This window comes from Panthera uncia, chromosome E1, assembly GCF_023721935.1.
Source record: "Panthera uncia isolate 11264 chromosome E1, Puncia_PCG_1.0, whole genome shotgun sequence".
NCBI lineage: Eukaryota > Metazoa > Chordata > Mammalia > Carnivora > Felidae > Panthera > Panthera uncia.
Genome location: NC_064814.1, coordinates 3,625,345 through 3,651,447, shown reverse-complemented (window position 1 = coordinate 3,651,447; position 26,103 = coordinate 3,625,345). Strand labels below are relative to the sequence as shown.

General features: G+C 56.7%; 1 protein-coding gene across 6 annotated transcripts in view; it reads left to right on the top strand.

Moving 5' to 3' along the window:
• The first annotated feature begins 12,069 nt into the window (after window positions 1-12,069).
• PGS1 (phosphatidylglycerophosphate synthase 1) overlaps window positions 12,070-26,103 on the top strand; it is a 339,697-nt gene continuing 325,663 nt past the window's right edge. For all 6 annotated transcript variants that reach the window (XR_007459048.1, XM_049635574.1, XM_049635575.1 and 3 more), the window contains exons 1-4: window positions 12,070-12,223; window positions 21,009-21,198; window positions 24,085-24,162; window positions 25,665-25,768. Coding sequence is in view for 5 of the 6 variants with exons in the window: in XM_049635574.1 (XP_049491531.1) it covers window positions 12,081-12,223; window positions 21,009-21,198; window positions 24,085-24,162; window positions 25,665-25,768 (515 nt within the window). In the remaining variant the exon portion in view is untranslated. The remainder of the gene's footprint in view (window positions 12,224-21,008; window positions 21,199-24,084; window positions 24,163-25,664; window positions 25,769-26,103) is intronic.

Genomic DNA, 26,103 nt, shown 5'->3' with positions numbered 1-26,103 from the left:
GCGCGGAGGGCGAAGGAGGGGCCGCGGGCGGCCGAGGGCGGGCCGCGAGCGGGGCCGGGACCGGCCGAGACGCGCGCACAGACAAAGCGCGGCGCGAGGCGGCCCGGGCGGCCGGCGGGCGCGGCGCCAGCCCCGGCGGCGCGTTCCTGGCAGCGGCCCCTCCCCCCCCCCCGCCCGCGCCGCCCCGCCCCCAACTTCTCATTCACACTTTCCCCCTCCCTTCTAAGAAGGCAGGTTTCTGGCAGAGGCGGGGGCCCCCGCTCCGGGAGCGCGGGCAGTTCCAGGAGGCCGAGCGGGAGAGGCTCCCGGCTCCCCTTCCCCTTTTCTCAGACCTCGCGGGGACACCCCCCTCGCCCCCACCCGGGCCCGCCGGAGGTCCCGATCGCGGCCCCAGGAGGCCCGGGCCGGCCGCGAGGGGACTGGGGACACCCCAAAGCCGGGCGGCGAAACTGGGGCCGGACCTGGGAGCCGAAGTGGGGAGGTGTGGGGGCGGGGGGACGTGCGGGCACGTCCCGGAGGAGAAGCCCGGAGTCCCGGGGATGGAGGGGACGCAGCCTGCGTGGCAGCTGTCGGGCCTCAGTCCCTGGGCTCACTGCCAGGCTCTCTGCCGACGCTGACATGAGCGCCGCCTCCCGCCACCAGAAAACCAGACACAAACAAACAAGAACTGCTTTCACACATCTGGGTCTCCCAACTTTCGGGGTGCGGTGTGGGCCCTGCCAGGTGCTCTCCCGCGGCGGGACGGGCCCCGGGGCGAGCAATGGCCCCACCCCGCGCCGGTGTCCGCTAGAGGGCGCCCTGGGGTCTCGTAGCGGGAGTGGAGTTTGGAGCGGCAAGGAAACCGGAGGGGGCGGGCTGTGTGTGTGTATGCGTGTGCATGGAGGGGGTGCTGGCTCAGGAGCCAGGGCGAGGCACCTTCCCGGGGTACCGAGGAGAAGTCTCATCGCAGTCTGGAATTAGAGCTGGGAATAAAAGTCCAGTAGGGGAGGGTTTCCAGAAAACAGTTTTCAGGAGTTCAGCGCACTTCTAGATGGCCCAGCACCGCCGAAAATGTGTCCCCCTCCCCCCAGCCCCCCACCCCGCCTTTACCTCTGGGTGCGGGGGTCTGATGTCTCTTCAGGGGTGCAGAGGTGATCGGGGTGAACCGTGGATTTGCTCTTGGTCACGCTGGCATGAATGTGGGTGGTTTGGGCTAACCAGGGCCAGCTCTATGAAGGTTGGAAAAGTTTGCAATCTGTCCCCAAAAGGGCAGTGGGATGCTGGAGACACCTGAGAGTGCACGAGCAGAGGAGGGGCAGAGACAGAGGGAGACACAGAATCTGAACTAGGCTCCGGGCTCCAAGCTGTCAGCACAGAGCCCGATGCGGGGCTCGAACTCCCAAACGGTGAGATCATGACTTGAGCCCAAGTCGTTTGGTTAACCGACTGAGCCACCCAGGCGCCCCTTGAGAACCTCACCTCGCAGGACATGCGGGCTTTGGGCCATGCCCTCTTCCCAGATGCCACCCTACCGAAGATTATGAGTCAGAAAGGAAAGGACAGATGCTAATAGCAGGCATCTTGGGAGTCTAGGACACAAAGGCCTGGTTCCTTTGCTTCTCCAGGAGCGGACAGGCACCTCACTGCCTTTGCCATTCTGTCTTCAGTCTGTGCCATCACCTCTTCCCCTCACAGATGTGGGGGGACTAAGTGAGATTTGGGCAGGACACCCAGCCTCCCTGAGATTCAGTTTCCATGCATAAAATAAGAACAGTAACCTTTTCCCCATCAGAGAGCTGAGATTCACAAGAGATTCCGCACATCAAAGTGTGCTAGAAATGTGTCTATCTCAGTCTCATTCTTCCTCAGCTTCTAGGAGCAGACGGTAGTAAGGAGGAAGTCTTTTATGTATTTATTTTTTTCAAGTTCCATTTTTTACTTAAGTAATCTCTACACCCAAGGTGGGACTCGAACTCACAACCCCAAGATCAAGAGTCACATGCGCCTTTGACTGAGCCAGCCAGGCGCCCCAAGAAGGAAGTCTTGTTGTTTCTGGTCACTTCTGCAGAGGGGGGGAGATTGATTTATCCAACACATTTCACAAATATTGGGCTCTGTGCACCAGGCATTGTGCTAAGTATGGAAATATAGTGATGAATAAAACTGGGTCTTTGCCCTCGAGATGCTTGTGGGCTAATGAAATGGATTCTCGTCCTCTCTATAATCAGTTCATTCTTTTTCTCGTCCAGGAAAAGGACAAGAGGAGGCTGCACCATGACCATACACTTCTGTGCTGAGCCCGTGAAGGGCGAGGAAGACTCACAAGGAATAACCCCGGAGTTAATGGATGAGAAAGTGCTTTGTAAATTACAACGGTCTGACACAAGTCAGGTCCATTCATCCAGTCCACAAACCTTCATTGAGTGCCTGCTTTTGCCAGGCACGGAGCAGAGTGCTGGGAAGAGAGAGTGCTGGGTAAATCCTGCAGGGAGACAGGCGAGGCAGAGACATGCCCCCCCTCCCCCCCCCCCAAGTGAGGGGTGCCAGGAGAAAGGGGTGATTACGACCCTAGGATACTGTGACAGTTCATTTTTTAGGTGAGGGGAGATGTTGAAGGGGGAAGATAAGGAGGACCAAACAGCCCTGGAATTCTGGGAATTCAAGTCTGGTTGGAAAACTCCTATCTCTGAAACAACAGCATGGTCCGATTGGAAGAGAAGAGAGGAGGGGCGGCGTGCTCAGGGGGGGTCCTGAAAGGGGCTCTCAGGGCTGGAGAAGGTCAGGGCTTGCAGTGGGAAGGTGGGCTGTGTTCCCTACGTACTGACTCTGGAGATTAAACTGCTGTCTAGGCTTCCCCATCGAGTACATGTATGACTTCTGGCAACTTACTTCGCCAGCCGTGCCTCAGTGTCCTTATTGGGTTTTGTTTTGATGTTTATTTATTTTTGAGAGAGAGACAGAGTGTGAGTGGGGGAGGGCAGAGAGAGAGAGAGGGTCCCACAGATTTCAAAGCAGGCTCCAGGCTCCGAGCTGTCAGCGCAGAGCCCAACGCGGGGCTCAGACTCACAAACTGTGAGATCGTGACCTGAGCCGAAGTCGGACGCTTAACCGACTGAGCCACCCAGGCGCCCCGGCTATAATTCTTTTGAAAGCACTGGGGTGTCTGGGGAAGGGAGGCACTGCCGAAGCTTGGGTGGCAGGGGGTGGACGTGACCGCGAGGCTTTATGCTTTGGAGAGCTATGTATCTCCCATGCAAGATGCAGTCTGCAAAGTTGCCTGTCTTCAAAGAGTTGAGCCAACTACCAAGGTGCCCCTTAGCTTTCTGACATCTCCAGGGTCTGCAATGCCTTGGGAGGCGCCAAAACTTCTCAGTGGGTGTGTGTCGAAGGCTCTGTGCTCCAGAACGTTCCTCAGGCCTGGGTCTTTGCATGTTCACTTCCTTCCGGGTGGAACTGCCTTCCACACCTTGGCTGGTTTCTACTTTTCCTTTAAGACTTGGCAGAAACTCGGGTGAAACTTCCAGGATAGCTCTTTCCACGTTGACCAACGTGCCCCGACTGCTCATCCAGTGAGAACCTGGAGGAAAGAGACTGGTTTTTTCAAACCTGGTACATAGAAAGTGCTCAATGAATCCTTTTTTTTTTTTTTTAAGTTTATTTATTTATTTTGAGAGAGAGAGAGAGAGAGCGCAAGCAGGGGAGGAACAGAGAGAGGGGAGAGCAAGAACCCCAAGCAGGCTCTGCACGTCAGCGCACAGCCCAATGCAGGGCTCAAACTCCCAAACCGTGAGATCATGACCTGAGCTGAAATCAAGAGTCAGACGCTTAACCGACTGAGCCAACCGGGCGCCCCTGAATCTTTTTTTTTTTTAAGTTTATTTATTTTGAGAGGGGGAGGGGAGGGGCAGAGAGAGAGAGGATCTCAAGTAGACTGTGCACTGTCAGCACAGAGCCCAACGCAGGGCTCAACCTCGGGAACAGGGAGATCATGACCCGAGCGGAAAAAAGAGTCTGATGCTTAACCCACTGAGCCACCCCAGGCGCCCCTTGGTGAATTTTTAATGAGAGATTGTGTTGACTCCTGCTTTCCATCATTTTTAGGAAACACCTACTCTGCTTACTTTTAGAGTAGCTAGTGGTTTCTTCCTGCAGGGCTCAGGGGCATCTATGGGATAGATGGTGTGGAAACCCCATGTGCATGGAGATTATCAGGCCTGCTAATCTAAGGGTAGATGGAGTGATTACCCAAACTCTGCTCGGAAAGCGGGGAAGGAGGCCCTGGGCCGATACAGGGCACACCCCCAGGGACCCTCTTCCAGGCAAGAGAGCCACCCAAACTAGAGCCCATCCAGGGCGACCCAGGGGACCCAGGGCAGTGCTGCTCTCACTTTCCCTGCCTGCGGAGTGGGGGGGGAGCGGTGGGGGAGGGAGGGGGGTTGGGCTCTCGGAGGAAAGCTCAGTCCAGCCCCTCTGCCCCACCCACTATCTTCCTGGCCGGAGGGATTTAGGAGACTCCTGCCTGCTAATCTCTCCCTTTGCAGAATTTCTACGAAGTCAGAATCCCATTTCCAGGCAAAGGTGCTTGGTCATAAAGATAATACAGATTTATTCATGATGGAGGGGAAGTACACAGCGGTTTCAGCTGCCTGTGGGGCTCCACTTACTCATGGGGAGTGACAGAGGATGAGCTTGGGCCCAAACCTCGCAGATAGGAACCCTGGCGCCTGTGGGGTGGTCGTGGGAAGCTATGGCCTGGTCTGGGGAACACGAGGTCCCATACTTGCATGGATGATCTTTCTGTCTTCGGGCCAGCCTGGGGGCAGGCTCTGAGGTTGCCATTGTTTGGAGGCAACATTGGCCACCAGATGGGTTAGGAGACTGGCCTCAGACCACAGAGTTGCTCAACACCAGGCCTCCCTCTGTCTCTAAGACTGGTGGGCTTTCTGTGGCACAAGAAGGCAGCTGGGGTTGACGGCCCAGTGGCTTTATATTACTTATTCTGCATTGATTGTGCCTTTATCGCATGCCCGTTAGTTGACCAGGCCTGGGGTTACAATGGTGGGGAAAAGGATCTGGGTCCTTGCCTCTGGAGCTTCTAGTCTCATGCTGGCAGTTCAGAGAGCGGGGCAGGAAGCAATGAGGCCTCTCCTCTCTTGCCCCCCTCCCCCATTTTCTCCAGCCAATTTGGAGACGATGCGGGGGGACCTGTGTCTCCCCGGACCTCTTGGGAGCTGTGCCCCCTGCTGCCCCAGTGTGGTTCTTCCAGGGCCCGGCTCCACTGGGCAGTCCAGCCCTGATGCCTCTTGTGTCTTGTGCCCTCTTGGAGGCAGCCTCTGCCTGTGCCGGCGGACGGCCTTGCTGGTGGCAGGGCTATGACGCCCGTGACCTTCCAGTGCGGTGAGAGAGGGGAGGCGGCGGAGTGGGGGGTGCAGGGGGGGGGAAGGTGCAGGGACCTCACCACAGGTGGACCCTGATCTCTGTCTTTGCTGCTTTCGACCATCCTGCAGAGACAGGGCGGGGAGGCCGGCTGGGACAATGGGACAATGGTTTGTGGCTTTTGTTCCTGCAGGGAGGGGCAAGGGAGCTGATGAAAAGGTTTGTGGCTCTGATGTCTGGAGGAGTTCTTTCAAGCCTGACATTCCAGACCCAGCTGGCCTCTGGCATTTCCCAGAAAAAGTGCGGAGGGAGGGGAAGGAAAACACTTCACCAACCCACCCACCCTGCTTTCTCACATTCCTTGTTCCCTCTGGGGCTTGGGCTGGGCCAGAGTCCTGGGGCAGAGGCCCATCCTTCCACCCACCGAAGGGTGGTGGGAGGGTAGGGGGTGGGGTGGGAGGGTAGGGGGTGGGGTGGGGGGGACTTTAGGAGGGCACAGAGGGTATGAAGCGTGTGGGGCGCCTGTTGGGAAAAAGGGAAGTTTCTTCCCACCGCTCCATGAGGAATCTACATCTGTTCCAAGTTCCGAGTTGGGGCTAGAGAATGGGACAGTTAGCTTCCAGCCAGCTGTCTCTCCTGACCCCAAATCAACAAACCCTGCTCTGTCCGGGGCTGGGATGGGAAGAGTCTCCATTCGCCCTGGAGCAGCCGCTGTGCCCGCGCCCGCGCTCAGGAACAGACACCAGGGCAGCGGGCAGTTCTGGGAAGAGGCCGTGGTGAACCATCTGGGCTGTAACACAAGTGAGGCCTGGCCCGGTGCCCAGAGCTAAAGTGGCAGTGCCCAGGAGAAGGAGAGCCTGGCGACAGGGGGTGGGGAGTGAGGCTGGCACCCAGGAGTTTTTGCCTGGGCTCAAGATGGCCTTGGAGAGCCAAGGGTTGGTGGAGAACCACCGGCTGGAATAGCTTGCCTACAGATGGCTGGCTCCTGGAGCGAGGCAGCTGGGAGCCCCTAACCCATTGGGTTCCTGGGTTTGGGACTGCTCACCACCTCACCTGGGTGTGTGTGTAGCATCTGAACTGAGCCCCCCCCCCCCACACACCCTGCATTAAGCTTCCCGCAGTGGTGAGATCTTCACGGCGACCCCTTGAGTCCCCTAACCAGGTGTGTGACACCACTAGCAAGGTCCTTGGGTCCCCGCATTGTGAAGCACACGCTGGCATGCACTTTGTCAGGCACCAATTCGTGGGCAAGTTCAAAGGGGAAACGATACACCCTCCCTCTGGCTCCCAAGGTCTAGAACCAGCCATGGGGGCAGAGAAGAGTGTCCGAAGGAGTGGGAGGTGGGGGTCTATATCAGGGACAGAGGTGAGGCTCTAAAGCATGATGTTGAGGTGGGTCTCCTAAGCCCCTCCCTCCCACTTCTCCCCTGGATCTCATCTGGCCCCATGCTGTGTCATTCAGAGTTTCTTCACCAGGCTACAGGCACTGCCCCCTCCCCAGGATTTCATAAGCCCCCTGTATTTGTAAACAAAATGCCAGCGGCAGTCCAGATCTCTGGGGTAGATAAACCTACCTGGAGTCACTTCCTGCTCCTGCAAGACTTATTTCACAAAGTCGTTCATTCATTCATTCATTCATTCATTCATAAGAGATCATTGTTGTTCTGCGCATCAGAGATTGAGCGGCGTGCCCAGAAGTTATCAGTTTGGGACCTCAGGAAATTTAGATTCTTTCCAGGAGGTCAAGATTCTCCCACAGTTGATGTCATGACTAGTTAATTTTGAATGCACCATGAGTCCTGTAAAGGAAGAGTCCTGGGGGGCTGAGTGAGCATATTATGGGGAGACTGAATCTATTGGGGGGAACAGCCGAGGGGGTTCCCTGAGGAAGTGACACACGCAGGCTGGTGGGAAGCTGAGGTCTGGAGGGGTCACCTGACCTCCCCACGTTTCCCAGCCTGTAGGTGCCCGGGGACCGGCACACCTCCAGTGCCAGGGTGTCTGGGATCCACGGGCCCCCCCCCCCCCCCGCTGAGTTTACAGCTCACTCTGCCTCTCTCTCCCTCCCACCTACTAACGTAACGGCCTTGGCCTTCGATCCCTGCTTTCAGGCTCAAACTGAGGCAGCTACAAACTGGTAAGATGAGAATGTTTTCCCCCTTCAACCCCTGAGAGGTGGGTCAGACACATTCTCTGATTTTTGGAACTCTGAGACTCAAAATGTGTTTCACAAACAGGCAATACAGTCCCAGGGTTCGACATTCAAACGTTACAAACAGACGAACTGTGGTCTTTCACCACCTTCTACTCTTACCTTGTTCTCCCGTGGTGCTTGGGACATTGTTTCACAGACCGGAAGATGTGAGTGGAGTAGTGAACCACGGGCTGAGCATGACCCGTAGAGGCACTGGTTAGACTTCAGGGAATTAAAAACATATATATATATATATATATATATATATATATATATATATATATATGTTTGAGACGACATTTACAAATCTGGAAATTTCACATTCACATCTGACTTTGGGGCTTTCTTTGGAAAAAACGGGTCGTCTGGCGGCAGTGGGTCTCCACTTGGCAGGTCTCCACTGGCCCCTTAGATGGGAGATGGGCTCTCCAGCTCAGCATAGGCCCACCCCCAAGACTGGCCTCTCCTCCTCCCTCCCCTCCCCGCCAGGAGCCCCAGGCACTGAGGCAGCCACCCCACCTGGCCTCCGTCTTCCCACCTCCCCTTTCTAGGCTAAAGGGCAAGAAGGGTGACTTTCTTTGAGTCTCTTCCCTAAATTCCAAGAGACTGGAAATAAATCAAGCCTGGTCCTGGGAGTCCCACCTGCTCGGTGGATGTGGCCTCATCTTAGGCAAGACTCATCCTGAGCTGGGGTTCTCGAGCGAGGCCCAGGGCACGCTTAGCCTCTTGCTTCAATTGACCGTGGGGGCCAGGTGGGGAGAAAAGCAGGGCCATGTCAGGATGGGCTTCTGCCAAGGAGCCCCCAGCAGCTCGCCTCGGCTCCCCAAGCAGGACCCAGAGAGCCAGGGATTCCCTGGGACAGAACTGGCCACGGGCCGCAGTGTTTCCCCACGCGCTGGACTGCTCCATCAGGAGGAGGCCGGCAGGTCCTTGCCGGGGTGGCGCTGGCTGCCTGCCACGCCACAAGAGGCTGAGATTCCCCTGAAACCGAGAGCTGCATTTATCTCTCACCAGCGACACGGAGAAACAAACCGGCGCGCTCTGCCCAGGAGGCACGTCCAGAAATTTGGGCCTGGGCTTCTTGTTGATGAAATGCCAGGTTATCCTGGGCCTCTCTGCGGCAGGGAGGCATGGATCACATTGAGGGACAGGCGGCGTTTTGTTTCGCAGATGACAAGAGTTTTCGACCCCGAAAAGTTTAAATGATAAGTACAAGAACATTGACCGGCTCCCCGCGCTCCCCCACCCTGTAGGTTGCTGTTTTCAGCTTCAGTGCTTGGCAGATGAGGCCCCTGGTGCTAGAAAGACCTCATCTCAAACACTTTTAGGGCCCCGCAGGCCTGGCAGGGCTCCATGCCTGGTACCTCGGCTACGGCCGTGGGAAAAGACCTGTTCTGAAGCAGAATTGGCAGACCGTGGCACACAGGCTGGCAGACTGTTTTTGTAAATAAAGTTTTATTGGAAGTCCGGCTGCACGGGTTCGTATGGGTTGCGGCTGCTTTTGTACCCAGTTGGGTAGTTGCCCGTGAGGCCACCCGGCTCCAAGAGGGTAAAGGGCCCTTGAGGGAAACGTTGGCCGACCCCTGCTCTGGGGGAACAGAAGCCCGGAGGGCTGGAGTCAGGTCTCAGTTTGGAAGGAGAGGGCATGAAGGACTGGGTCATAGCTCAGCCTGTCTCTGTTGCCAGGTCCCACTGGGGGTGCTAGGAGCACATAAGGTCTTATGGGCTCACATGCTGGGGGGGTGGGGAAGGGGGAGATGGGCAAAATGGGTGAAGGGGAGAGGGAGATAGGGGCTTCTGGTTCTGGAATGCATGAGTCACGGGCGTGAAAGGTACAGCATAGGGAACATAGCCGCTGGTATTGTCACAGTGTTGTAGGGTGACAGACGGGTGTATTTGTACCTGTGGTGAGCAGGGCATAAGGTACAGAGAAGTCGAATCCCGATGTCGTGCCCCTGAGACTCAGGTAACATCCTGTGTCAACTGTACTCCGATATGCATGCACCCACGAAATAATAAACCAATAAATACGATTGGATCACAGCATGTAATAGGCAGAACGTAAAGGGGGCCAGGAAGTGTTTCCAGGGGGAGCACAGGGCTCCGGGGAGGGGGGGATGAGAGGAGCTGGGAGGACGTGCTCATGAGTGGACAGAACAACTAAGCAGAGATCCTGAGGTGGCAGCGTGGGGGTGGGGTGGGGGGAGGGAGGGTGTTGAGGGATTGAGAAGAGACGGGCCGGTGAGGCCGGGCACGACGGAATGAAAGAATGCAGTGGTCCCCAGCTGGCTTCATCCCCCCAGCACCTAAGCTCCATTCTCCTGGAACCAAGCGTGCCCTCCTCAGAAGCAGCTGATAGCCCCTGCCTACGGGACAAACCGGACAAACCGACAGGAGAGTTTCTCCTAGCCGGAGGGAGGTGGGCTGGACCACCTCTTCCTCCTTCTGGAATTTGCTAAGTGCCCTGTGGCTGAAAGAGACCCTTGCGCCCGAAGTAGTCTGGGGAGGAGGGGCCTTCCGCTTGCGTTGGCCTGATTTTCGGTTCGTGTGTGAATCACAGTGAGGCATGGGCCCTTGGCTCAGGATTTCCTGATGTTTCCTGCCCGGGACAGCAGCCTTGCTATCAGGGGCCGCAGCCCACCCCTCCCTGACGTCAACTCTCCTTCCAGTGAATGCGTTTCCTTTTCCGTTTGGGAAGACCTGATATCTGTCATCAGTCTCATCAGCTCTTGTCATTGTAACCCTGGCACCTCCTGTTCGGGAAGGAGCCGGTGCGACTGGCCAGAAAGCAGTGGGTGAAGGCAGGAGGGTGAGGGGGGGCCTCAGCAGATGGGCTTTGGAGCCATCAGGGGTCTCAGAGGGCACATGCCTTCTGGCCCAGGGTCATCAAGGTGTGAGTGGAGAGCCCTGCAGCAGCCTAGCCCGCTGGCCCTCCAAGCAGCTTGGGGTACTCCCAGGCCTCTTCTCTGGGCCACCTGTGTCACCTGAGAGTGACATCTCCTTTACCTGTGCTCGCTAACCAGCCGACGTCTCTCCTGGTGGAAAGTGTTTGTCTTGTCATCGGGTAGATGCAACCACTAAAAAAAATTGCTCAATCCCTGAAAACCATTATTTAAAATTTTTGCAACTTCTAAATGTGCACGTCCTAGGGCAAAGTCGTGGTTGCCTCATTCTGGTAGCAGCTCTGACAGTTTCAAAGTAGCCATGAAGGACAGAGGCTCTAGGTGGGTGGCTTCAGAAGGCACTGGGTCATTGCCTGCTGTTTATACGTAAAAACTTACTGGTGTAACTTACCATGCTGTAATACGACCGTATTAGCTACGATTTATTTTAGATGGGAAATCGCCAACGGGACAGTACTATGGTTGTCTGTCTCACTCAATACCTCACCCGGCAAAGCACCACCGCCACATGCAAAAAGAAGCTGCCAGCTCTCTTCTGGATGGGTAGAATGCTCCTGTGGTCACCATTGAACATCATGGTGCAGGCATTCAGCCACTTGACCCTACAACTACCCCTTGTCCTAGGCCCCGTGCAAAAGTGGAATCATGCAATGGATGGTCTCATCCTAGTTACTGGAAATTAGGAAATTTGATGATTCACCACTTCTAACTCGGAAGAGGTGAATCAGAGTCCACCTTGTATTTGTAAAGCTCTCTAAACGTAAAGGAAAGCTTGAAACAATCTGAAACGCTCGTTGGTCGTAAACAAGTTGGAAACTCTTGAATAGCCCACGTAAACAATGTTAGCGGTTTTGTGTATTTACTTTCAGTGTGTCTGCACACGATGCTCTGTCCAATTTTTAATTTTCCCAACGAGATAAGCTCCATACTACTAAAATCTGGATTTTCCACTTGTGTCACTCAAGATTCTTCTAGGACGTAATTCTTTATGGCTGCGCGCGGTCTTCCCACGCAGCGATGCCCCATTATTTATTTCACCAACTCTCCCACTGTTGATTGCTTCCACATTTTTGGTATCATGAACAATGCTGAGACGAACATTCTTGCAGGGAACGCGTAACTGACTTCCGTGGGATACCTGGGTGGAAGCGGAGTTCGGAATGTTTTGCATCCCGTGTGTCCACAACACCCCCACCCCGGGACAAGGACGATGTGGCCACCTCCTACGGCTCTTCCGGTTCCCAAGTCCCAGTCCACGTGGGTCGGCCGAGGAACCCCACGTTTCGGGTCAGAGCCATCTCCCCTGCCCCTCAGGACATTGCCACATCTTCTTTTCGAAGATCGGCTAGAGAAGGTGCTCCCGGTTCCACGGACGCGGCCCTCGGCTCGCAGAGCCGCACGTTCCCCGGGCCTGCCCGCCGCACCTGCTCGGGAGCCCCGGCGTCGGGCACGGCGGGGACTTCGCGAGGCCAGGCGACTCGGGCGCGCGGGACGCTCCCGCGGCGTCTGCGCCTGCGCCCCGCGCGCCGCCTGCACACCTGCGCCCGCCCCGCCCCCGCCGCCACTTGTCCGCGAGCGCCGCTGTCAATAAAGTTCTTGCGCGCCGGAAGCGGAAGCGCCGAGTCTCCATGGCGGCGGCGGCAGCGGCGGCGGCGGGGCCGGTGCTCTGGAGGCGACTGCTGGGCCTGCTGCCCGGCCGCCCCGGGCTGGCCGCGCTCCTGGGGCGCCTGTCCGACCGCCTGGGCAGGAACCGGGACCGCCGGCGCAGGAGGTGAGAGGCGGCCGGGCCGGCCGTGGCGGGGTCGCGGCCGCAGCCCTGCCTCCCTCCGCGCCGGGAGTGCGCGCTCACGCGGGGGGGCCGAGCTCGGGCGCCCCGGGCCCCGGCGGCTGGCGTGGCGGGGTCCGGTGGCGAGAGACACCGCTTGGGTTCGGAGGGGGTCTTTTCCTTACGTGGTCCTGGCCGCGGGGTGGCTCGGCCGGAGTGAATCAGCTCAGCCGGGATTGTGTTCGTGCAGCGCTTCTCACATCCTGCCCGAGAGGGCGGTGAAGCAATCCTGAGTCAGTGACTCTAAGGCCAGGGAAGAGGAACCACTCGACCCCCCCCCCCCCGACACTTTTCAAAGGGCCCGTGTTCTGGAAAAGTACTGAAGTGACTTATGTAAATGGCGAGGGAGGCTTTGAAGCGGTTTGTTCAGGCAGTGGGCTTTCAGAGTCAACATTTGCCTAGAACATGCTGACCTAAGAGGCCTGCTGTTAGTGCTAATGTAAAAAGAAAAAAAAAAGATTTCTTGTGTGCAAATGGTTTTCTTATCAGAGACACTCAAGTCTTACCCTTGATCCTTTAAATTTTTTTTTTAATGTTTATTTATTTTTGACAGAGAGAGAGAGAGAGAGAGAGACAGAGCATGAGCTGGGGAGGGGCAGAGAGAGAGGGAGACACAGGATCCGAAGCAGGCTCCAGGCTCCGAGCTGTCCACACAGAGCCCGACGTGGGGCTCAAACTCGCGAACCACGAGATCATGACCTGAGCCGAAGTCAGTAGGCTCAACCCACTGAGCCACCCAGGCGCCCCCTTTGATCCTTTAAGAGAAAACAAAAAAAAAAAAAAAAGAAAAAGATCTTAGACGTAAATGCCTTAGTAGGGTTTGCGTTGTCTTAGATTTTATCTGTGTTACTTGGGTGAGGATGAGACCTCCTGACTTTCCGTGCACAGATCTGTGGTCCAGTCATGCGTGCTGTTTCTAGGTATGGAAAGCAGCCTGCTTCATCCTGGGTTACGGTGGATGATTTTCAGTAAACAATCGAGTTTGATTCAGAGTAACTTTTAGGTGATAGCATCGGGGCTATATTGAGCCCTTAGAAGCTTGCTGATCAGAATGGCTTTAAGTTTCATATCAGCGAAACCGGCGGGGGCAGGGCAGAGGTGGCCTCAGCGTTTTCTGTACTTGGTGTTTGGCCAAGACCCAGCCATTGCAGTGGGTAGTGAAGTCAGATGACTTCCACATCTCGGCATCAAACCACTGGGAAATTTGGTTTAAAGATTCACGAAATGTGCTCTCCTCAAAGATGAGGTGTTCAGGCAGTTTTGTAATTTCCCTGTATATGTTTAAACTCTAGGAAGAACACTTCGTTGTTAATTGCTGTTTAGCATTGGAATTGACTATGAACAAATTCTTCTGAAAAAGACATTTCTCTTGAGTGATTTGTGTGTGTGTGTGTGTGGAGGGGGCGGAGAGGGTGGCAGTGGGGAGAGTCAGTAAACTGACTTCCCGAAGTCCTTTTGGTAAATGGAGGCAGTAGGTGTGGCACCGTATTTCTTTTTGATTAAGCGGAGAGAGGGAGTTGTATCTCTGGGTCAACAGTTAAACCAGAAACTCACTTACACCAAAGACACACAAGTGTCTGAAATTTGTGTTTTATAATCCTTAGGGGAAAAATGCTACCAGGACTGACTGCCGATAAGTGCTGCGACCAGCGTTGTGACAACACTGTAGCTTTCTGACCCTTTTTTTTTCCTTCTTGCCTTACTGCCTTACGGGTTTGCAGATTTTCCCGGACTCTTTGTGGCCTTGGTGTTGGGGTTTCTCTGGTCTTGTGTGGCCACTCATCCTCTATTGGCTGCTGACTTTCGTTTCTCCTCCAATCATACGGTTGTACCTCGCAACGCCTCATTCCCCGAATGATGTGGTTTCTTGTAACTCTGGTCGTTGATTCATTGATAATAGTTCTGTGTAGTCATGAGCTTAGACTTTTTCAGATTTTGGCTCTGCCAGTCTGACTCAGCGGTCGGAGTGCCTGGTGAATCCTCGTGGCTAACACGCGGGGGGGGGGGGGGGGGGGGGGGAAAGGGGGGTTCTTTCCTTGCAGCGGTTTCCTTGTTAGTTACAGAGACAGCCATAGTGACAGAGAATGCTACTTAAAATTACTTCCAATTAGTGATCTAGAAATACCGTTTTTCTCTTGAGCAGGCATCTGACTCATTATCGCTTTGGACTGTTGGGTTCATTCGTTTATTCAGCATGCGTGTGTAGGGCGCTGCTCTGCTGTGCGTAGATGCCTAGGAAGACAGGTAAAGACATAGCCCCACCTTCAAGATGCTCAGACCCATAACAGAAGAAATAGTAGAGTAAGGTAGAAGGTCACGGCTGCACCTAAGGGGCACACCGGGAGGTCACAGAAGGCTTCCTGGTGGCTGTGATCTCAGAGCTGCGTTTTGGAGCATAGGAGCAGGCTAGGGAGAGAAGGGGGAGCTGGTGGTGTTCAGGGAAGGATCCTGAATGATGTGGGCTGCTGATTGTAGCAGCAGAGGCGGAAGGCAGTTCTCAAGTCATTTCCAGGAGCTGACCGGGGGCGCTGAGTAGGGAAGGGAGGTGGAGAGAGGAGCTAGGAACAAACATCCTCTGGGCTGAGACCCAGGGAGGCAAGCTCTGAGATTTCTTGTAGCTTCCTTTCAGAGTGGTCTGGGCCTGAGGCGGTGGGGAGTGGGAGGTAGAATCCGCTCTGCTGGGGGAGGCGCAGGGGGAGTGCCTGGGGGGTGGGTCGTGTGTTTGACTTGGGTGACTGCGTGAATGGAGGCACGCTTCACCCAAACAGGGGGTAAGAAAGGGGACTGGGTGTGGGGGTGATGATAAGGTGACCTCGGGGCAGGCCCACTAGTATCCAGGCACGTCCAGGTGGAGGTGTTCTGACAGATCTGGAGCTCAGGAGGGGCAGCCGACACCAGATACTTTGGAGTCATCAGGCTGCACAGAATCGACTTGTTATTTGGAGTAGATGAACCTCAGTGGGAAGTGTGTCAGGGGGGCGCTGGTTCCTAACCTTGAGCTTGCCTGCCATGCGAGGAAATATTTTCTTTGTGGCCTCCTTCTCTAAAAAAACACCAAACAAATGATTTTCAGTTTGAGCTATATGTGCAGAAAGGGCTTTGTTTTTGAGACTAAGTCCTGTTTTCTCTCTTCTAGGTGTGTGGGTAGGTGTGAGTATGAGGAGTGGTGAGGGGGCTCCGAACGTGAGTTAGAGGGAAACAGAGACCCAGAAGGCTGTTCGTTTGTTCTTTTTCTTTTCTTTCTCTCTCTCTTTCTTTCTTCCTTCCTTAATTTTTTTTTAACATTTATTTTTGAGAGAGAGAGAGAGACAGAGACAGAGCACCAAGCGAGGGAGGGGCAGAGAGAGAGAGAGGGAGACACAGAGTCCGAAGCAGGCTCCAGGCTCAGAGCTGTCAGCACAGAGCCCGACCTGGGGCTCGAACCCACGAACCGTGAGATCATGACCTGAGCTGAAGTTGCATGCCCAACCGACTGAGCCGCCCAGGCGCCCCCAGAAGGCCGTCCTTTCAGTTAGATTGTCTTCAGTTGTAATGGCAGGTCAGCACCCTCCGGTTCAGCTTGGTAGTGTCTTCTACTCTGAGGGACCACCAGATTTCCAGAAATCAGTTTTTCTTTAAACTTTGTAATGCTCCTTACTTGTTAGGGTTTAGTAGAGCCTGCTCTTGGTTTATTTACAGTAATAGAATGGGTGGGAGGGGGATACTTAGAGCGTAATTTCCCCCAAATAATTCAAACTTGATCCTGCAGGGCATTAGTGGACAGACTTTTAAATTGTAGCTTTGTTGAGTTCACGTTAACCGTGACTGTCCCCCAGCACACTGCGGCTGGGGACGTGCATTAGGCTGGGTCAGTCAGCTATGTGCCCCTAGAGAGTTAGCAGGGAGCCTGGATTAAAGCGTTTGGATAGATCGTCCACTTGTGAACATGTGATCTGATTCACGTAAACGAGTTCTTTTCGAGGCTGCTGGGAAGTCAGGCCTGTCCCAGCCTTTGGATTAGTTGAACGTGTGATTGGTTCTCGACAGGCACTTGTGCTGTGTCTGGTGCTCTCACCGACCGACCACACCATCTTGTGGGTTCTGTGGGATTTCTGGCCCCTGGATGTGAGCGACTTCCTTTTGGGCAAGTCCAGAGGACGGTCCTCTAGCTGGTCAGCACGTAGCCAAGTGCTGGCAGCCGCAGCCTCTCACGCTGGACTTGTGGTGGGAGTGCAGAGGGCCGTTGGTCTTTTGTAACCTACGGGAATTCACACTCACTTCCCTTTCTCGGGCTCGGGTCTTGCGCTAGTCAGGAAGGGCCGCCTGCTGCCGGGGACGCAGGAAGTACGGTGCCTTCATGTAGTTTCTTGAGAGCTTTTCTCAGGAAGTGCTATGACTGTTGCTCTTTTCTCATTAGCTCACTTTTTGACGTTTCAGTGTGCATGACTGGGGGGAGGGTGGGTTTTTCTTAAAAAGTAGTTTCTGAAAATATTGCAGTCCACCGAGCTTGGTTTCTCTTAAAAACTTCATTTTTTCGTCATTTTGTACAGATTTGGATGGGATCCAAGCCACAGAGCTTGTACCACGAATCTTATCTTACAGTTCCAGAAGAGCCCACGGACCTTCGGAGCATGGCCGAGCCCACGGTGGGGGCCACTTAGTTAGTATCCCGAGTGCGGTACGGGACAGGGGGTAGGGCTCCTGTGCTGTCCGTGGAGGATTTGTGGTTAGTGTCTGAGGACAGTCCTGTAGCATCGCTGTTTTCTTTGTTCAGAGCCCGGGATGCCCCCTTTTGAGAAGACCCCTGAGAGGGCGGCCCGCTTGTTTGGTTCCCGCTGGGGCAGGTGACCTTCCGCAGCCCCTGGGAGGCAGACCCCTGTCCTCCGAGGCGGAGAGGCTGTGGAGGGGACATGGGAAGTGTAGACCGGGGTGTGATCCTCTGGTGTTTGCCTGCCTTCGGTGGCCTCTCGCCGCTGGCCACGGGGGAGCGGGGTTGGACCTCCAGGCACCCTGTTGCGCATCCAGACGGAGGAAAAATGCAAGGTGTGCCAGTGTTTTTCCATGGAGCACCTGCAGCTCCAGGATGTTTGGTGAAATGACAACTCCTGTCTCCCCACGAGAAGGAGAAACACCTCCTCTTTCCCCTGAGGCCCCCGGGGTCAGGAGCGGTGTCCAGTTGTGTCTCCGTGGCTCTTCTGCCGTTTCCCAGCGGCTGACTGTCACGAACTCCAGTCCCCCCGCCTCCCCGTGCCTCGGCGGACGCTGGGCCGCTCTGTCCCACCTGGGATCACCCCTTGGGCCAGGTGGGCTTCCACTGTTTTCACTTAGTGGTGGCCGCCGGTCTGGGGGCTCAGGGAAAAGAGCCTCCTCGGTCAAGGCGGTTCAGATGTGGGTTCCTCTTAGAGATGGTGAGAAGAGACTTCGCTCCCCGCGCCGCCCCCCCCCACGGCTCCCCTCCCTTCATACTTACTGTGCCCTCCTGGAGTCACCCTGAAGCCTTCCCCTCGCCCCCCTCACCCAGGGGGAGGAAGGGCCCCACGTCAGGGGTCCTGAGCCCTAACACCCAGCCGACTCCCCAGTGCGGGACTCTGCAGATTCTCTGCCCGAAGCCTTAAGCCTCGGGGCTGAACCTTTGCGGGCCTGCCATCCCGCGGTGGCCGGAGCCTGCCCTTCGGAGGGCGTGCTGCTTTGTTCCACTTTTAGAATTTGGGGGGGGGGGGGGCGGTGTCAGTGCGCTAGGTTTGTTGTTGCCTCTGGCACCCGCTTGCCCTAGCCCTGTTCTCCAAACTTCCATGGTATTCCGAGTAAAGGGGCTTGCCTTGGGAGGCCGGGTCGTCAGCAGAAGCTGTAATCGGGTCCCCAACCCCCTCTCCCCACTTCCTCTCTTCGTAACTAGAAACCGGGGCTAGGTGGTACCAGAGAGATGATTCAGGGGCGTCCGGGTCTCGATGTGGAAATTGTGTGTGTGTGTGTGTGTGACCGACATGGCTGTGCTTTTTTGGTAAAGTAACCACAGCTCCTCAGATCTCTCGGGGCTTCGGTTCCCGACCTGGGACGTGCGGTTTCTTAGTAAACCTCCCTGGGGTGCGGGGACTTGCCCGCACAGGTGGTCGCCCCTGGAGACTGGGGTTACTGTGCAGTGGGGTTGCTGCTGGCACTGGAAGGAACCTTTTCTGGGAAGATTCCCAGGAGTTAGGCTGTGGAAAGCGGGAACCAGCCCCCCCCCATGGGCTTCTGGCTGAGGTGAAGGAACAGCGTGGGCCCCCAAGCGGACTCTGGCTTGGCTGTGCCTGCCCTGGCCGGGGCCCTTCGTTTCGAGTTAGATCGTCACCTGGCCACACGTGGTCTCCCCACGCCCGTGCCGCACCGTGGGGCCCTTTGTAGAAGGCTTTGCTCCTTTCCAAAGTGCCTTCCACTTTGGGTGTGCGAAATTGCCACTTGAGGGCGGGGTCTCCCCCCACCCCCCCCCGGGCCCCTGCCACCTCTCAGCTCCTTCTCCTCTCTAGCAAAAATAAACCTGTCAGTACACAGATTAAACAGGAAGCCAACATAAAAAAGCCCTCAACAGATCTTGGACGGAGGCCCTGGTGGAACATTCCCGGGGAAAGCTGCCTGGCAGGGACGAGACCTGCCCAGGGCAGCCCTGAGCCTGGCCCGCCCGAGCCTGCCCTGGGCCTCTCCCGGGCAGGACGGGGCCGACGCTGGACCCCTTGGCGTGTGTGTCATGGGGACTGGCCGCCGAGACCAGTTTTCCCGCTCACGGTGGCTTTTGCCAGTTCCCACTCCTTAGGTTTGCTCGCCCCTCCCCTCTCCTGGGGCAGCCCTCAGGGAGCCCGTCTGAAGGCAGGTGTTGTAAGGCCTCCGGGGCTCAGGCGCCGAGAGCTCCCCTTTCCGGTCACTCGAAGCCCACGTGCTGTATGTTTTGACCTTTAATTAATGGCAGCGCCTGTGTCTTGTGTCGTTCTTGGAGGATCTCAGGCGTGTCAGCTTGTGAGGCCGCTGGGCTCGTGGCAGTCCGGGGCCGGGCAGCTCTTCCCCTGTGCCTCTCACGGGCCAGGGGGCTGCTCGCGTGATGACCGGGATGGAGGCCCCGGGCCCGCGCTGGCCCCCTCCTGGGTTGCCGTGTGCCGAGGACGTGTTTCCGCATCTCCCTTTTGGGAAGCTGATTGCAGTCTCTGGGCCCAGATGGGGGGTGTGGCCCGGGGTGTTGGCTGGCGCCCTGGTCCTTTCTTTGGTCTGAGAGATGACAGGTGCCGTGAGACTGGGGGTACGTCGGTCTGGTGCTGCTGCTGTGGGGTTTTCCGCCTCGGATGGACCATGTTTACTGAATGACTGGTAGACTTTAGGCCCCCTTCGGGCCTTCGGATGGATTGTCCCGCAGACTTTCCCAGCATCTCGTGGTCTTCCATTGGACTGGAGCGTCTTTCCCTCTCCTTCTGGAAGCTGTCTTTGAGCACTGCAGGAACAAGGCCTACGGTTTGGGAAATTGAGGCAGCAGCTGCTAGTCTACGTGTCTAGGCCTTTTGCTTGCCAGCTGCCGCTCATCACCTGAGAACCTTAGCGAGCCGGTGGCCCCGAGTGTCGTCAACCCCCCCCCCCCCCCCACTGCATCGCAGACAGCGGGAAAGGCTAGCTGCTCTCCTCCCTCTGCACCGTGGGGCCCCAGGCCAGTCCCCAACTTCCCTGGATCCAGGGAACCGCTACCTTGCACCCGCTGACTAAAGCGTTTTTGGCAATGAGTCGGCCGGGACAGACCGATGGGCTTTCTGGGAAGCACAGCTGTGGGCCATCTGGCGCCTGTGTAGGGACGTTCGCAGGCCCTGGGAAGATTCAGCGCTCTAGCATGAGGCAAGTGAATGAAATCATCTTCCTGGAATCTGTGGCTCTTCAGGCCTTGGGGTGTTGCAGCGTCCCTTCCCCAGAGCCCCTCGCGGAGCTGCGGTAGAAGGTCACGCACGGCACAGGGATTTCCTGCTGCTGCTTGCTGGGATTCAGAGTCGGCCCGGGCTCGCGTGGGGCCCCGGGTGTATTGCCCCTCCCTCCCTGTCCCCATGGAGGTGCCAGCCGGGGCGGGCGGCAGACCTGCGGATCCGCGGGCGCGAGGGCAGGACCTCGGTTGCCACTGTCTCTGCCTCAGCGGAGTAGAGCCGGTCTGGGGCGCAGCTTTATGTGGCGTGAGCCCCGGGGACGGTGTGTCCCAGGGCCGAGGGGGGGCGATTGTCGCCACGGCCGAGGTGGCCCCCCTCCTCCAGGCTCTTCCTGCTCCAGCTCTTCTCTCCACAGCTGAGTATTAAAGAGAAGACTTTGTTTTTCTAGGTCCTGCCCTAAATAAAAGCCTTGTTTGCCTCTGCAGCCACACAGCTGGCGGCCTGGGTTGCGGTGATCACCCTCATCCCGGGCCTGCCTTCGTTCCAGGTGGCCTTCAGTGGCTCTGTGCAGGCGGGTTTGTCGGGGCGCCTCCGTGTCGAGCGCGTGCGGTGGCTTCCGTGAGTTTACTCGTGGCCGCTCTCGATTTGGAGTTGTTTGGACCCAGCTGCCAGTTTGGGGTTTCTCTCTAGGCCTTGGCACTTCTTAAGTTGCTCGGCTCAGACGGGCTGAAGGAAAAGCCCTCGGGCTTACCTGAACTAGGCTAGAAAATCTGAAATCGGTTAAAACACAAAAACCCTCCATTTCCACCTGTCCCCCGGTAGCTGGGACAGACTTCTAAGGGAGTGTTTGAGAAGTATGACCCTTTGCATGTCTCTTTAACCAGGTCACCATGGCTGCTGTTGGCTCCTTTGCTGTCCCCAACGGTCCCCCAGGTCACCTCCCCTCCTTGCTGCCTGTGTCCAGAGGGTGTGCACAGGTTCCAGTGGATCCGGAACCTGGTCCCGGAGTTTGGGGTCTGCAGCTCGCACGTCAGGGTGCTTTCCTCCCCGGCGGAATTTTTTGAGCTCATGAAGGTAAGTTGTGTCCGCAGGAGAGAAGGAGGGACGTCTGAGCTAGAGGCTTGGGGACTTGGGGGTGGGAGGGTGTCCTGAGCAGAAGTGTCTTCTGTTCTGGGAGTTTTTTTCTTTTTTTTCTTTTTTTTTTTTTTTAAGTTTTTTTATTTTGAGAGAGAGAGCAGGGGAGGAGCAGAGAGAGAGAGACTCCCAAGCAGGCTCCGCACTGTTAACACAGAGCCTGACGCGGTGCCCTGACTCACAAACCACAGGATCATGACCTGAGCCGAAATCAAAGGCCGGACGCTTCACTCTCTGAGTCCCCCCCCCACCGCCCCGGGCGCCCCGCGCTGTGGCAGTTTCTGATGGCTACTCTGCTTGTTGCTGTGGGTTCTTCTCCCTGTTAGGTTTTCAGCCTCACAGATGGTTGAATGGCACTGTCCTCGGACGCTCGCATGCCTCGTGTGGCTCGCGTCTCAGGTAGAGCAGCCCAGAGCGTGTGGGCACGTGAGGGGCGGGTCCTGGATTTCGAGTCTTACGGACAGACTGACTGCTTTGGTTCCATCAGAAGGGAGGTTCGTGAGGGGGTGTGGGCGTCCTTGCCGACGGGGTCTGAGACGAAAGGAACCTTACTCTAGTTATGGCACGAAGGCCCCTGCAAACGTCTTCAGGACACAGAACGTCCTAGAAACGAAGACCCGGCCGAGCCACGGATGACACTCGATGTGTAGGAAGTGGCTGGAATTCTCTTGTTCGGTGAGGAGGTGTTTAGAGACCACTGGGAGATTTGGACATCCGGTTTTAGGCCTTATGAGTCCTGTTCTTTCCTGTGACTTTGTCTACAGTTTGTGCCTTTTCTGTACTGGGGGAGGGGCTAACCTTTGCAGGGCCGGGGGGCGGGCAGGCTCGGCTTGAGCCTTCAGTGCCCAGGTCTTCCGGTCTCACCCAGGTCCTCCAGGTTCAGCTGCGAATTGGAATAATTCATTTGAAGCTGATTAATTTTTAAAAAAAAAAAAATTTTTTTTTAAACGTTTATTTATTTTTGAGACAGAGAGAGACAGAGCATGAACGGGGGAGGGTCAGAGAGAGAGGGAGACACAGGATCCGAAACAGTCTCCAGGCTCTGAGCAGTCAGCACAGAGCCCGACGCGGGGCTCGAACTCACGGACTGTGAGATCGTGACCCGAGCCGAAGTCGGACGCTTAACCGACTGAGCCACCCGGGCGCCCCTGAAGCTGATTAATTTTTATTAACATGAACTCTCTGGGTTCAAATTAGCAATGATGTTAGAGTTAAGGTCTGACGAGGTCAGACAGGCAGAAAGGGGGGAGGTCGTAGGAAATGTATGTAGAGATTAACTTTCCTACGGAACGATCTGCAGTTGACCTGAGTACTCGCCCCTTCTCCTTTGGCCCTGCTGTGATAATTTCTGACTGGCTCGTTCCAGAATGCATTCTGCGTGCATGCGTGTTTCCCTGTCTGTGTACAGGCTCTCCCCACCTCTCCCCTGCACTGCTCCTCTGTCCCGGGCGTCCTTTTTGGCTAGAACTGATGTCAGGCCATTTGCCTTTTGCTCCTACTTGGTTCTGTGTTTGGCTTGAAGAAACTGGTTTTGCAGAGGCAGGTTTTCGTGTTCTAGTCTCTTCTGGGTGAATGACTGGCTGCGTCTCCGTGTGGCGATCCCCAGGCTGCGCACCTGCCCGGGCAGGGCCGCGGAGGACAGGAAGGGCCCCGGGGCTTGGCCCGGCAGGCCGGGAGGAGGCCCTTCTGTCCTGCCTTCTGGGTGGAGTCGAGGGCAGTTCTCCCCGCACGGGTGGTGCAGAGTGGGATGTATCTCTTCCCAGGGCCCACAGAGTGGCCTTGTTCCCTGACTGGGCAGTGCAGCCTGCCGTCTGCCTGGCCCCGAGCCCTCGTTACAGCCGAGGCTGCTCCCACGGGCCTGGCGGCGGCACCCGCAGGCGGTCTGCTGCCTGAGCCGGGGTGCCTGCACCCGAGTTGTTGGTCTGCGTCCCCGCGGTCCCCGCGGGAGCGCTTCATAAATAACAAAACAGAGACAGGGGGTGGCGAGCTGGGAAAACTCTCCGTGCTTTCCTTGTCTGCAGGCCTCTTGCCAGTGTGTTCGCCTGCTCCTGGAGTCAGGGCGGCCCTCCTGTGCGGGCTGGGGGGCTGGGGGGGCCGCGTCCCTCTTTGGTGGGGAAGCAGACACGTGCCCTGCCTCCTGCTTCTCTCTTCCCGCCTGCCGCCTCCCCAGAGGCCTGGCCCTCCCGTCGCCTTCGAGAGCCTGACGGAGCCTGACTGTTGGAATGCCGCCGACCTTTCTGCCCTCGCCACCCCCCTCTGGGGCAGGGTGCCTCGAACTCCAGAGGGGGTCAGGTCATTGTTCCCCGGGCTGGAGCAGGTCTAGGGAGAGGACCGAGGTCACAGTCATCTTTGAATGCCGGTCTGGTCTGTCTTCGTCCCTAGGGAGCTGTCCGCACCGCAGAGGAAATTCGTACCTGCTCGTTATAAAAGTCAACCATGCAGGTGCAGAGGGGGCATGCAGGTTGGCACCCACGCTGCCCTCCTGCTCGGCCCGCAGGGACCGCTCTCGGCGGTCGTGAAGCCCCTGTGTCAGCAGGGTGTGCGGGGGGGTGGGGCAGTAGGTGGGGGAGCAAGTTGCTTTCATCTCAGCGGTATGTTGCGGGCGCCCTGTCAGGTCACGGCACAGACCTCCCTCGTTCTTTGGATGGCTGCGTCGTGGCTCGTGCAGTTGGGCCGTGCGTTACTTTCGGGGGGAGTATTTTAAATTAGGGTCGTGGGGCCTTACTTGGTAGCTCACCGTAAGGCGTGAGCGAGTTCAGCCTGGAGGCTTGTACGTTTTCTCAGTGGGCTGTTGGGAATGATCGGCAACTGTTTTTCCTCTTTCAGGGCCAGATAAAAGTGGCGAAGAGACGGGTCGTGATGGCGTCTCTCTACCTGGGGACGGGTCCTCTGGAACAGGAACTGGTAAGGTTTGAGGTCGGGTGGTCCCCACGGCAGCAGATTCGCTCTGACACCCCTCCCCCCCCACCGGCCACACGGCCCTGGGAAGTTGGGGTCAAGCCTCCCCGCCAGCTGCCGGTTGTCTGGTGTGTTAGGAGGGCCAGTGAGGGGTGTGGGGAGGGCTCCTCCTTGCTCACGTGTCCTCCTCACCCTGCACAGGGCTTCCTGGGCTGCTCGTGTCTGCCAGTCCAGGGCTCAGCAGGCCACATCTGGCCCGCCGCCTGTTTTTGTATGGCCTGTGGGTTAAGAATGGTTTTTGTGTTTTCGAATGATTGGAGGAAAAATGAAAAGGAGGAGGCTATCTGTGACACAGGAAAAATGTGTGAAATTCAGATTCCCGTGTCCATAAACAAAGCTTTGTTGGAACACGGCCATGCTCGCTCACAAACGTGTTGTCTGTGGCTGTTCTCTTGCCAGGACTGCAGAGCTGGGTGGTTGTGACAGGGACCATCCGGCCCACCAGACCCAGAGTATTTACTCCCTGGCCCTTTACAGAAAAGATTTTCTGACCCCGTCCTAGACAAATGAGTGGAGTGCAGGTCGGGGTGGGGTCAGGCGCCTGGGCTGTGGTCAGCCTCGTTCCACCCGGACCTGCCGTCGCCCACGGTGAGGTGGGCCAGATGGGAAGGAGCGGAACCCACTGGTTCACGCGGCGCGGGGTGTGGTGCGCGGGCACGGCGTGTAGGCTGACTTCACGTGAGCGCACGTGAGGGGGTTCTGTTATCCTCATTTCAGGACGCCTTGCGCTCTGACGCGGTGAGACGGGCCTGGTGCCCACAGCGTTTTCTTGTTCATCGCTGTCCAGAGACGCACAGCTAGGGGCTGGGGAAGAATGCCGGGGATGGGGGGCAGAGGACGAGGGACGCCGGGTCAGAAGCACTCTGTCCTCTCCCGCTCTGAGAGGGAGGCCTCCCTCTGCCTTCAGGACATGCTTTTAGCAGCAGGCTTGGGGAACCTGTTTGTTCTTCTGGGAGAAGACTGTCACGTCCAGCTCATGGAGAGTGGCCAGCGGGCAGGTTGTGTGTTGGATTCATCGGCTCAGCAAATATTTACCAAGTGCTCTCCGCGTGTAGGCACTGTTTGCTGTGTGTCGGTGGGGATTGTCCGTTGAAATGTGCGAGCACTGGTGTCTTTCTTAGCCTTTCCAAGAGTGGCAAGGTCCAGACTGCTTGGGCAACGCGTCTCTGACCCACAGACCCTCTCTTCCTTAAGGCCCGGCTGGAGAAGGGTGCCAGGTGGCGTCGCCTGGTTACTATTAATGGTCTCTGTGGTACGGACTCTTGAGCACTCGGGGCACGTGTGCGTGTGTGTGTGTGTGTGTGTGTGTGTGTGTGTGTGTGTGTTCCGAGAGGACTGGGCGCAGCGGGGAGGGGGCGCGCGTTACCTGGAAAGTAGATCCTTTTTTTAATACATAATCATCTTTTTGGATCTTATACTTTTGTTCTTTTGGGTTCTCTCCTCGGTAGGTAGATTGCCTGGAAAGCACTCTAGAAAAGTCACTCCAAGCAAAGTTTCCTTCAGACCTCAAGGTGTCCATTCTCTTGGACTTTACACGGGGCTCAAGAGGTAGGTCTGACACATTCCCTGCCCCGAGTTTGCCTCTTTTGGAGCCTGTTTCACGAGTTATGCTCTCGTCTCCCCCGTCCCGGGCAGAGGCAAGGCTGTTTGAAGACAGCCCAGAGTATCAGCATTCCTTCCGTAGCAAGTGACTGGAAGCCCAAGGAAAAACAACTTAGGCAAAAAAGAGACTGTTTTTGACTCCCGTGACTGACTTGCTCTGGGCAGGTTGATTTGGGGGGTTGGGTGTTCACCAGGACCCATCTGCTGGCCCTCCTTCCTTTGGGCTGGCTTTATTCTCAGGCTCCACGCGGTGGCCCTTGGTGGCCCCAGGCCCATCTGGCCGTG